General features: G+C 32.7%; 1 protein-coding gene across 1 annotated transcript; it reads left to right on the top strand.

The window, feature by feature from the left end:
* The first annotated feature begins 4,600 nt into the window (after positions 1 to 4,600).
* Positions 4,601 to 8,800, top strand: LOC107622936 (bark storage protein A). Its single transcript, XM_088510309.1, has 5 exons — positions 4,601 to 4,889; positions 4,988 to 5,055; positions 5,147 to 5,302; positions 6,685 to 6,936; positions 8,240 to 8,800. Exons 1-5 carry the CDS (start codon positions 4,661 to 4,663, stop codon positions 8,615 to 8,617), a joined length of 1,083 nt encoding a protein of 360 aa, XP_088366435.1. The 5' UTR covers positions 4,601 to 4,660; the 3' UTR covers positions 8,618 to 8,800.
* The last annotated feature ends 4,856 nt before the right edge of the window (positions 8,801 to 13,656 follow it).

The following is a 13,656-nucleotide window of genomic DNA, read 5'->3' as shown; positions in this document are numbered from 1 at the left end:
AAAGATTTCTGGATGCAAAAGGACTCAACTAAACAATTGACAATCAAATGAATCAACTTGACCAACTCCACTGAATAATATTATATTTGTAATTTACTTAACAAGCATACATAAATAATTTTCAGCAAAGAAAAACAAAACTAAACCAGTTCAATATCATACAATCACATAAATGAACATCACCCGATACTTACTAGCTTTTAGATTGGCTTGTGCTATCTAAATCTGTCGGCCCAAGCTTCCTTTTTTTGCTTTCTTTTGTAACTACCTTCTGTGGTTGTTTTCTTTTCTTTGTTGCTGTTTTTTAAATTTCTTCTTCTCTGCAATACATAAGAACAAGCACATAAGAACAATACCAATATGAACATCAAACTTACTGGTTTTCGGATTCACTTATGTTTTCTGAATCTGTGGGACTGCTTTCAGTTTCTCTTGTTTCTGAATTCGTCTCAACAATCTTTTGTTTTTTAACCAGCCTCTGTTGTCTTGTTCTCTTGGCTGGAGATGTTTTGTCGGATTCAGATTCGGAAAAAGTGTCTTCTTCCGAAGAATAATTCAGATCAACAATTTTCTTTTCTTCTTTCTTCCCTTTTCCTTTCTCTTTCCCCTTCAAAAAAGTTTGTTTCTTCTCCACCCTCTTTCTTTTTGTTTTTTCTCCTTTATTTTCTTTCTATACAGAAGTCCCTAAAACACAAATTTATTTAGTTAACAGAGTATTTTAGAAGCATCAATCATGTGATGAACCAAAATGAGCAGCAACACTGAATCGAACACCATTCATGTGATGAATAATACGTGATAAACATTATTTCTGCATGCACCAGGACTAAACTAAACACACTAACAATCAGGTGAATCAAAATCACAAATCCCACTGAATCGAACAACATTCATGTGGTGAATAAAACGTGATAAATATTTAATCATAAAAAAAATATTTCTATATATACAATGATTCAAATGAACACACTAACAATCAAGTGAATTAAAATTAGAAACTCCACTAGACAGAAAGAAAATAAGAACACATTTCAAAATAAGTCGATCTACTAAATGAAGCAACTCAATCTAATAAACTTAAAATGCAACTAGGAAAATAAATAAGCAGAGTATTTAGTTAGCAGAGTATTTTTAGAAGCATCTGCAACTAGGGGGAATTTTTGTTTAAGTTACCATTGTGTCCGTTGCTTCTTGAGTAATCCAGTCGAGCATCATCTTCTTTGTTCAGTGGGCCACCCACGGTGGCAGGGGAGCATCAGGTCCATCCAAGCGAGGGAACTTGGTTTCATGAAAATAAATAAGCATCAAAATAAAAACACAGTCGTCAACAGACTATTTCTTTCCCTTTCTTTTGTTCTCGATTCCCTTCCTCAAGAAGCTGAGCATATGATTTGCCCAATCCCACTGTCGGATATTGTCCACATGAAAGATAGGCGGCTTATGGATCGGGGAGGCCATGCTTACCGTCGTCGGCAGCAAAAAGTACTTCTGTACAAAGACAACAAAAGTCCTCCGGAATTTTCGCCAGTTCTCCTCCCCTTCAACACTCATATCCAGGACAGACTTTGTCAAAGACGCCAATGTAACACATTTGAGGCTGTCAAATATTGTCTTGTCTACCTCATTCAGTCTACCATACTCAACCTTTTCAGAAAAATGATTCCCTAGAATATTTTAATAGCAAGAAATCAGCCAAAAAGGCTCATTTTAATTCTTTGAACCGAAATCAAAGGAATCAATGAACCGAAAATAAGCAGAAAGTGGAAAGTGTATTACCGATGTGTGGTTTATGCGCAGCACAGCTGCTATCTTGCGAGGTGTTATATATATTTTTCCATGGAGAGTTTTCAGGTATCCAAGGTATTCATTATAGCAATCAATCAATTCTCTCAAGAGGGCATGAGAGACGTTCATTTCCGGGACATGTGCTAGGGCACCGAATCCCATTTCTTCAACTATATCTTTCTTTTCCTGACTCAAATTCTTGACCACTATTGCTATTGTCTTTGTTTGGCATCTGCAATCGTGAGTTTTCTGCAAGGTTTCGAAACAGAATGTTACGATATATTTATAATACAAAATAGATTTTATTCGAATCAAAGCGGATAAATGTATTTAATGTGCTTACGTTATAGCGCGGCATCTCCTTCTTTGTCACCATTGTCTTCTTCATTTTTGCTGTAAGGACAAAAAAATTTGGTCAATACTTCACTCAATACACCAACAAGCACAAGCATGCATATCTTAATTAAGTGAATGAAAATATCCCAGCCCACTGAACCGAACTCACTTGATGCACTGAATAAAACATGATAAATGATGAAACAGCTAGAAAAGCATTTCTGCATGCAAAAGAAGCTGCCTGAATATATTAACAACTAGGTGAATCAAAATTATCAACTCCATTGAAAAGTGATAAACATTCAATCATCAAGAAAATCATTCATGCATGCAAAAAGACCAAACTGAACACACTAACAATCAAGTGAATGAAAATGGCCAACCCCACTGAACCGAACGGCATTCTTGTGTTGAATAAAACGTAATAGACATTGAATCAGCAACAGAATCATTTTTGCATATAAAAGGAACCAACTGAACACACTAACAATCAAGTGAATGAAAATGACCAACTCTACTGAACTGAACACCATTCATGTTGTGAATAAAACGTTATAAGCATTCAATCAGCAACAAAAGCATTTTTGAATGCAAAAGGACTCAACTGAACACACTAACAACCAAGTGAATGAAAATAACCAACTCCATTGGACCGAACACCATTCACGTGCTGAATAAAACGTGATAGACATTTAATGATCAAGAAAATATTTCTGCATGCAAAAGGACTCAACTAAACACATTAACAATAAAGTGAATGAAAATGAGTAACTCCACTGAACCAAGCAACATGCATGTGCTGAATAAAATGTTATAAATATTCATTCATCAAGAATAGTATTTTTGCATGCAAAAGAAGTCAACTGAATGTACTAACAATCAAGTGAATAAAAAATAGCAACTCCACTGAACTGAATGAAAATAAGAACACATTTCATTTCAAGCCCTAGCTATGCTGTAAAAATGGAATCAGAATACGTCGATCTACTAAACGAAGCAACTCTATCCAGTAAACCTAAACTGCAACTAGGAGAAACGCGAGATTGCAATATTTATTAAAATGAACAGTAGTTTTTCTTATACCTTCGTCAATCTCTGTTGCTGTGGTGGTTCGTTTTTGCTTCTTACTTCTGAAATCTTCTCGCGATTCTTCTCTAGTAGTAATTTCCGTAGAGAACGTGAGTGAAGTTCAAGTGATTTTGAGATAGATTCGAAGAGAACAAGCAGTTTCATGTGTGTTGAAGAAGAAGGAATGTTTTTCATAATAAAGTGCGAATGAAGTAGCGGTTTCGTGTATGTTGAGTGCGTGCATTTCATGTTTATTTAATGGTATTGAATTTTTTTTTTTTTTTGTATTGAACCAACTTAAATAAACTTAAATACAAAATTACATGAATGTGTAGCATGGCTATTTATAATTTAGGTTCGAAATATACTTATAGATATGCATTATATGGTAATATAAAATATATTTTAAATAAGCAGTATTATTATAGTTTTTTTTTTTTTTTGGTTTCCCACGGTATCCCCCAACCCGGCAGGTCAAGGACTAATCCGTCGCGGTACTGAGCTCCATTTAAGGGTTTGCCGCTGGCCAATGGGTTGCTGCATGCACAAGGCGAGATTCGAACTCCCGACACTTGCTTAAGCGGACTAGTGAGCTAACCACTAGACCAACCCAATTTGGTTAAAATTAATTGTTTATTAAATTATTATAGTTAGATAAGATATTTAATTAGTATATAAATAATAAAATAAATGAAACCGAAACGCACTTCCGCACATGATTTTATTAGGGCATCCAAAATTCTTCTTAAAATATACTCTTTATTAAATAAGAAGTGTGATACTTTTTATTTTGTTATTTTTTTCTCTTTATATACATGATAAAATCGAAATTTAGATTTTTTTTATCATAAAATTTTAATATTATATTATGATCATAAAATTGTTTATTTTTTAAAAATTGAAATTATTAAATAAAAACACAAGTAATATTATAGAGTAGGCTACTAAAATAATTCTTTTCAATTTTTAAAAATGCTAACAAAAGTATCTTTATTTTTTGTTCATTTTTTATATTTAGCAAAGTATTTATGTATTTAATTAAAAATTTTATAAGAATATTTAGATAATTATTTAAAAAGTACATAAAAAAAACCAATCAAAATTTGATCTTTATATTTTTTAACTTTTTAAAATTATTTTTTACCATTAAAAAATTGCAAAAAATATATTTGATATAAAATTATCAAATTTTAAGAATTAAAATGTCTTATCTTTTAAATCATACTTAAAAAAATTACATCAAAATTTAATTTTTAAAATATTTGTTGAGAATATATATTTAATATTATTAAAAATAAATGGTACTTTTGTTGGCGTATTTAAAAATTGGAACAGTTTTGGTAGTTAACTCATAATTATATATTTAAGATTTAAGCGGCATGACTCATCGGCCTATATAAACAGGTATTTGGGATGTTCATTTCTGAGGTCCTGCACTTGTTATATTTTGAGTGTGGGAAGAACAATAAACATGGGTGGCAGAGTGTTGTGCAAAATGTTGGTTGCAGCATTGTTTATGTTATTCAGTGCCCAAAATGCATTAGTAAGTTGTGCTTTGAGTTCTGAATTGCAAGAACAAATCAATGCAATCAACGAACAAGGGCCATACATAGGTTTGGTCATACCAAATTCCTTTGAACTCGATCCTCTTCTTAGCAATTCAGACTACATTGCTAGTGGTTATGTCCTAGACGTTTCAGGTAAAATAATTAATTAAAAGAAATTTTGACATAATTAATTAATTATTCGTAATTATAATTCGTATATATAATTAACCTTTTTTTTTTTTTAAATGAAGGCAGGAGATTTCGCTTTGGAGCCATTGGTGACAAGCCTGTTATATTGGTCATGACAGGATTAAGCATGGTAATTAATTAATTAATAATTACTATTGTTTCGCAATGTGTTTTATTTTGATTGGAATTTCTTTTGATTATACTCATGTATGAATATGCAGATAAATGCAGGAATAACTACTCAGCTTCTTTTGAGCCTTTTCAACATAGAAGGAGTGGTGCATTATGGCATAGCTGGAAATGCAAATGAACAACTTCATATTGGAGATGTTGCTATTTCTCATTATTGGGGTCATCTGGGCCTTTGGAGTTGGCAGGTATATATCTATATGTGACATGGCGGTAGACCCTTAAATGGAATTTTGATGTGCGGACGGATTAGTTCTTTGTCTATTAGGTTGGGGGATACTGTGGACAACCAAAAAGAAAAATCTATATGTGTTGGGATACGAATTTCACATTGTGCATTCAACAACTCATTGGCCAGCAACAGAGTTAGAAGATATCATGAAAAACCAAAGAGGAAGTATAGGGAGCTAATGGAGTATCTGTACAATGTGTACAATGGGCTGCATTGTGTTCGATTCAGTAGGATATTAGATGTTTATTATCCCTGATACCCGGATGGTTATTCTGGATAGTATGGGTGTATTGTGTTTGATAAATTAGTAGTATTTTACCTTAGATGTTCATTTTTAACTCATATTGGGCCAAATAAATAGCCCATCGTACACATTGTACAGATACTCCATTGGCTCCCTAGCAGGATTCAAAAACAAAAGAAATATTATAACCAACTTGGATTAGTCAAGTGATAATCTCACTCGTTCACTCAAATAAGGGTTGAAAATTCGAATCTCACTTTGTGTATGCATTAATTCATTGACTAATAACAAACCCTTAAATAAAACTTAAATTGGGCACTTTACTGTACAGACTGGAATGGTATAGAGAGAATATAATTCCTTTTATAGTTATTTTTTATTATTTTATTATTATTCAAAATATAGGTCGTACTTTTATTAATCTCCCTTTCATTCTAGGTGAAAACTCAGATGCAGTCGACTTCATGTGAAGTTGATAAATGATAATCGATAGATGAAAATTTAGTCAAATCAGTCAAATCATCTAACGACTCTCAGCTATCAACTTCACATGAAGTCGACTGCACCTGAGTTTCTACCTTCATTCTATTAAAGGAAAAATCTGTAAACTTACATCTTTACCATATAATTCACCAACTTAAATTCACAACATATTAATCTTTTACTAGCCGAATTTAAAGATACGGTAAAAAAAAAAAAAATTATTATATTTTAATTTACTTTTTACCACTACTTCTGCTACTTTTTCATAACATTTTCTTCAATTCTTCCACACAAGACTCAAGTAAATACATTGGAGAAATGTATTTATTAATTACTTTTTTCTTTTATAAACATTTTTCTTTATTTATGTCTGTTAAAATCTTACTATTTTCGGCATTTATAAAAAAAAATTGAAGGTCAAATTATAAAACTAATGAAAATATATATTAATCATTACTACTTATCTGCATGGAATAATAATAGATGCTGTTTAATTACCATGCATATTTTGGTAGAATATAAAAATTTTTCCTCTTCAATTGAAATCTATTTAAAAGTTAGTTAAAAATGGATTTATTAATTTGTTATATTATATTATATATATATAACAGAGGTATGGGCTAGGGCCGGAGAATGAACTACCCTTAGAACCAAACGGAGACTACACAAGAAAATATGGACACTTAAAATTTGCAGATTACACATCAAATGTTACTGCGGATAGTTCATATGACAACCTTCTCAACAATATTTTTTACCAACCAGAAGAGATTTTCCCCATTGATGGCACTCCTGAACAAAGGCAACATGCTTTTTGGGTTCAGGTTGATACCACTTACTACAACACTGCTAGCAGACTCAAGGTAATTTAATTTAGTGTCTAATAATTTACTCACCCCCATTCTAATTTTATTATATTTACTTATGGTTGGAGGGATTATTATTATTTTGGAAAAAAATAATGTTGATGTGTTTTGTTTTATTGTGAATATTTTTTAATTAAGCGACTTATAATTATTTATATACTTCCTTTTATTAATTTAATTTTTAATAAGTAGTTTTATAAAATGGTATTAGAGTTTTTTATGGTAAAAAGTTTATTATTTGATCCTTGTTAATTTCAAAACAAAAAAAACTAATGCAATTTTAACGTAAATTTCAAAAAAAGAATTGAGTAAAGAATTTCTCCTACTAGTTTAAATTTTTTAAATAAATATTTTATGATATCATATAATTAATTTTTTACCACTTAAGAAATACTTATGAAAATTATTGACTAAGTTTTCCAAAGTAATTTTTTTACTCAATATATTAAAGAAATCTTACTTTTATAGTATTTTTTCTTCGAATCTTCCGAAAATATTTGTATTTGTTCATCTTCTAAAGTAGAATTGCACAAAAAAAAAATTCAATTTGCAGATTTAATCTGTATCTAATTTGAATTTTACGAGGCTTTAGATAGAACGAAACTTGTCTTCTTGTATGGATAATTGGATATGTTTTGAGTATGTATTAGATATACAGTTAGATTTTTTCGTTTAAAATTGCATTATTTTAATTAAATTTTATTTACTTTTAAATTTTTTATTTTAAAAATAATGTAGGTACAATGGTACATGCTGCTTTAGATAGAACGAAACCTGTCTTGTATGTTACGTCCATTTTTACATTTAAAAAGGCTTTTGTGATATGTACTACTCAACAACTTTTTGCACCGTGTCCGTCAATAATATTACAAGAAAATATGTGAAAATTTATTTTCAGTTGATATTTAATAATTGTTAGATAATTTAACAAATTTAATTAAATTATTATTTAATTATTTTCTAACTATTAATTTTAATAAAAACAACTATATGCCAGCAAATATCATCTCAATTTTTGTCTATTTTTCTATAACATCTAATAATTCATTATGTGATATATATTTAGTTTTTTTAGATAAAACATTTTATACAATCTTACAATTATAACAATTTTTTTGGATGATCATTTATATATACTATCAATATAAAAAATAGTTATTTTTATTAGTGTGACATTATATAATAATTAGATACATATATTTTACACTCATAATGCATCCAAATTAAATTCAAAACATTATTGCCTCAAAACAATGTTGTTTTAAGTGAAAATAACTGATACATATATATATGTTGGCAGAACATGAAGCTTGAGAAGTGTCTAAACTCAACAAAATGCTTATCACATACACCAAAATTGAAATTTGTGTCAAAAGGAGCAAGTGCAAGCATCTACCTAGACAATGCAGCATATAGAGGCTTCATTCGTGAACAATTTGAGGTGACACAAGTGGACATGGAAAGTGCATCCGTCGCACTTATATGCCGTCAACAAAATGTTCCCTTTATTGTCATTAGGGCTCTCTCCAACTTGCCCGGCGGCAGCTCAGAAGATTCCAACGAGGCTGACACCTTTGCGCCCCTCGCCGCCACCAATTCGGTGAAAGTGGTTGTTGAGTTTGTCAAGCTCTTGCCATCATCATTATCAAGCTCTAAGATTAAGAGGTCACCCATGTAATAATGTTGGGGTGTCTGCGTCAGTGTTGTCTAATTTCATGAACCGTTATGTATGTGAGTGATGCAAATGTAGACCTCTTATCTTTAATTTCGTCAATAAGAATAAGAAACAGAACTTTTGGAGTATGTTATTTGTGGGGGAAAAAACATATAAAATAAAAAAAGAAAGATTCATGATGCATGATGCTTTGTGTTATAGTAATTTACTTTTGATGTCTAAAATAAATTATAATATTTTGATTTTAATGTCCTATATTAGTGGAATAAATGAATTTAAGAATATAAACTTCATAACTTTGAAACTAGTTGTTAGTATAAAAAGTTCATCAAATGTTTGTGAATCACAGTTCAAACAAGTATATATATTTTTTAGTTACATTACATGATATTATTACATTGCTGTAGTCATTTTTTGTCAAAGAACGTTGCTGTAATTATTTAGGCTAAATTCACATTTACTTCACATCATTTGTTTACATCAGTATTCGTTGGTGAATTATGTGATAAAAAATGGTGGCTGCAGAAAAAGTTAAAAGATAATTTGAAGAAAAGAGGAGGTTAGACAGAGAACAACTGACAATAGTGATATCAAAAATTCAAAGGAGAAAATAAGAAAAACTTGAAAATTTGAATTTCAATTTGGTTTACATTGTAGTAATGAAAAAATAGTGGTAAAATATTTACATAAAGAGGAAGCTAAGAGGAGGCTGAAAGAAAATATTAAAACAAAGAATAACGTAATTTAAAAAACGATAAAAGGTGAAGAGCATTAGATACCAAAATTTTTTAGTTGATGAAGCGAATGAAGTTCAATATTTGAGGAGCTCAATAACATACTTCATGATTGTTTTGATCTCATGTTTTGTTTTGTTTTTTGGGTGTGGTTTGCTCTTTTGGTTTTGTCTTGTTGGTTAAGAGGGATGTTGTTTTGTTTGCATGTTTGGATGTGTTGGTTTGTGTTTATTTTGTTTGGATGTTGTTGCTTTGTTAGTTCATCATGACTGTTTTTGTTGAGTCTTTGAACTTTACTCTTCATTTGTGGTCGAGTTCCTCAACTAATTGAGAAAAAAAAAAAAGATAAGGGATCAAATCAGAAAGAACAAAAATAAGAAATTAAAATCTTATTTTAAGAGATAATAATTTTTTTTGTCAAATGAATTGGACAACTCTCAATTCTATGCATTACGAACTCACCTATATTACACTCATACATCCAATATTTATAGATTCAATTGATAATTTGAAGAAAAGAGGATGTTAGACAAAAAACAAATGACAATAGTGATATCAAAGACTCAGAAAAAAAATTTAAATTTCATCTTGGTTTACATTGTAGTAATAAAAAAGTAGTGAGAAAATATTTACATAAAGAGGTGTTGGTGGGTCCCAACCTCAAGTGGGACCCACACATATTAAAACAAAAATAAATAAATAAATAAATAAATAAATAAAAGAAAGAAAGGCTTTAAGCCACGAGAAAAAGAGAGAGAGATGCAGGGGCTTCATTCATTTGTTTTGAATGAAAGAAAAGAAGCAGTAGGGTTTCTGCGAAGAGGAGAAGAATTTGGGAGAAAAGAGCAAGCCAATTTTGATTTTATTAAATTGGTAAATTTGTTCCATTTCTTATGAAATTTTAGTATGTTATTCTTGGTGTAAAGATGAACATTAGGATATAACTTGTTAGTTGTATTGCCTTCTTTTTTGCCTGATTTGAGATACCCATTTTGTGGAGGGTTTATGTTGATTCCATCAGTTTTGATGATGTATTTTGTTGATTGTTGAGATATCCTAGTGTTACTAGGAAGACTGTTTGTGTACCCATTATTCTGATAGTGGAAGATTTTTCTGAACTAGGTCCCGTGGGTTTTTTGTCCCTCTTTTGGGGGTTTTTCCACGTTAAAATTCTAGTGTCTGATTATTTAATTTATGCCATTATATTTGCTGCTTGGAGTATCTCTGGTATTGCCTATTTAATCGCACAGGTTGTGGGAAAATTATTTCTGGTGCTTCCGTTGTTAGATAGGTTCTTGTTTTAAACCTGTGTTGAGTTTTTCCCAACAAAGTGGTATCAGAGCTTTGGTTGTTTATTTCTGTGCTGATTAAATAGAGAAAAATACTCATGGACCGAATATGGTCAAATTGAATTCCCAAAATTATTTAATTTGAAAGACCCTCATGAAAGATATGTTGTATAGTAAGGACTTGTATGATCCTGTGGAGGGAGATAAATCCAAAGGTACTAAATCCGGTGTTGAATGGAAGAAGCTGAATCGGAAGGCAGTTGCTTTGATTAGGCAATGATTTGATCTTAGTGTGTATCCACATGTTGACACTGAAACGAATGCTGAGAAGATGTGGAAGAAATTGAAGGAGTTATATGAGAGGAAGAATGTTCAAAACAAAGCATTCTTGATCAGGAAGCTTGTCAATATGAAGTATGTTGAAGGTAAATCAATGCCGGAGCACTTGAGCATTTTTCAAGAGACGGTGAACCAACTGACAAATAATGAAATCACTTTGAATGATGAGTTGCAAGCCTTGTTGTTGTTGAGCTCTTTGCTTGATAGTTGGGAAGTTCTGGTTGTGACACTGACTAACTCAGCTCCAAAAGAAAAGTTGACGTTAGCAATGGTTAAAGAGAGCATGTTGAATTAAGAAGCCAGAAGAAGAGAGCGAGTTTTGACTAATGCCTCCTCCCAGTCAGAAGCACTTGTTTCAGAGTCACGGGGGAGAAGTCAAAGTAGAAAACCTCACAGTTTTGACAGGTCAGAGAGTCGAAGCAAGTCAAGAGGAAAGTACAAGCCAAGAAAAGAGTTCATTTGTCACCATTGTGGCAAGCCGGGACATATCAAGAGGTATTGTAGGTTCTTGAAAAGAGAACAATCAAGAGGAAGAAACGAAGACAAAGGTAAAGATAGTGATAAAGAAACTGCTGCTATTGTTTATGAAGATGTTCTTATCACATATGATGAAAATTATGTGAATCTTGTCTGTGATGATTCCACTTAGATTATGGACTCTGGTGCCTCATGTCATGTCACTCCGAAGCGTGAATTTTTCACTTCTTATATTGCTGGAAATTTTGGCAAGATCAAATTGGGAGATAAAGGAGTGTGTGATATCATTGGTATGGGTGATATGTGGCTTGAAACCAACATGGGATGCAAGTTGCAGTTGAAGAATGTTAGGCATGCGCCAGATATGCGGTTCAATCTCATTTCAGTGAAGGCATTGGATCAAGAGGGGTATTGCACTTCCTTTGGTAGTGAAAAATGCAAGATTACCAAAGGAGCTCTCATTGTTGCTAGAGAAGACAATAGTCTCACTACTCTCTACCGGTTGTAAGCAAAGTTGTGCAAAGAAGATGTGAATGTAGCTGATGATTCCTCTTCTGATTTGTGGCACATACGTCTTGGTCACTTGAGCGAGAAAGGACTAAGCGTCTTGGCCAAGAAGCACTCACTTCCAGTGAAAGGTGCAACTTTAAATACTTGCACTCATTGTTTTGTTGGAAAGTATGCTAGAGTATCATTTCATAGTTCTGGACCTCATAGGAGAACACATGTTCTAGATTTAGTTCACACTGATGTTTGCACTATGGATGCTAAGACACTAGGTGGTGCATCATATTTTGTTACTTTTATTGATGATTATTCTCGAAAAGTGTGGGCTTTTATTTTGAAATCTAAAGACCGGGTGCTCGGAATCTTCAAACACTTTCATGCAAGTGTTGAAAGAGAAACAGGAAGGAAATTAAAATGTGTTCGAGCAGATAATGGTGGTGAATACAGGGGTCCGTTTGAAGAGTATTGTAAAGGACATGGGATCAAGCTTGAGAAGACGGTTCCTAAGACTCCTCAACATAATGGAGTTGCAGAGAGAATGAATCGCACTATCAATGATAGAGTCAGGTGTATGCTCTCTCATGCAAAGTTGCCTAAATCCTTTTGGGGTGAAGCAATGAGGATTGCAGTAGATTTGATCAACTTTTCTCCTTCAGTTCCACTTAATGGTGATGTTCCAGAGAAAGTTTGGAGAGGAAAAGATGTCTCCTATAGTCACTTGCGAGTGTTTGGCTGCAGGACTTTTGTTCACATTCCAAGAGATGAAAGGTCTAAACTTGATGGAAAGTCAAAGCAGTGTATCTTCATGGGTTATGGTCACGAAGACTTTGGTTACAGATTATGGGATCCGGTGAGCAAGAAGATAATTAGAAGCCGAGATGTGATTTTTCTTGAAGAGCAAACTATTGAAGATCTTGAGAAGACAGATAAGCCAACAGTAACTATTAGACGTTCTGTTGATGATGAACCTGGTCCTTCCACTAGACCTCCTGTTGATGGGGGAGATGTACAAGTTGATAATGATGGTGATGATTTGCATGATGAACCTACACCTCAACCTGAGGTGCCAGATGTTGAAGTTCCACCTGAACCACCAGTTGAGCCTGAATTGAGGAGATCTACTAGAGAGCATCTTCCTTCTCAGAAATACTCTCCTCATGAGTATGTGATGAACACTGAGACTGGGGAGCCAGAGAGCTACCAGGAAGCTATGTCTGATGAGCATAAAGAAGATTGGTTGAAGGCCATGCAAGAAGAAATGAAATCCTTGCATGAGAATCATACTTTTGAATTGGTGAAGTTGCCGAAGGGTAAGAGAGCATTCAAGAATAAATGGGTGTTCAAATTGAAAGCGGATGAAAATGTCTCATGGCCAAGGTACAAAGCTCGATTGGTTGTGAAAGGCTTTGAGCAAAAGAAAGGTATTGATTTTGAGGAGATTTTCTCTCCAGTTATGAAGATGTCCTCTATTCGAATTGTGCTTGGATTGGCGGCTAGCTTGAATTTAGAGGTTGAGCAGCTTGATGTGAAGACTGCATTCCTTCACTGTGACATAGATAAAGAAATTTACATGGAGCAACCAGAGGGTTTCGGGGTTAAAGGAAAGGAGCACCTTGTATGCAAGTTGAAGAAGAGTTTATATGGGCTAAAGCAAGCGCCAAGGCAGTGGTACACAAAGTTTGATTCCTTCATAGAA

Source organism: Arachis ipaensis, chromosome B10 (assembly GCF_059453495.1).
Source record: "Arachis ipaensis isolate K30076 ecotype BB chromosome B10, ASM5945349v1, whole genome shotgun sequence".
NCBI lineage: Eukaryota > Viridiplantae > Streptophyta > Magnoliopsida > Fabales > Fabaceae > Arachis > Arachis ipaensis.
The sequence above is the reverse complement of the archived record's forward strand: the minus strand, read 5'-3'. Positions and strand labels throughout refer to the sequence as shown.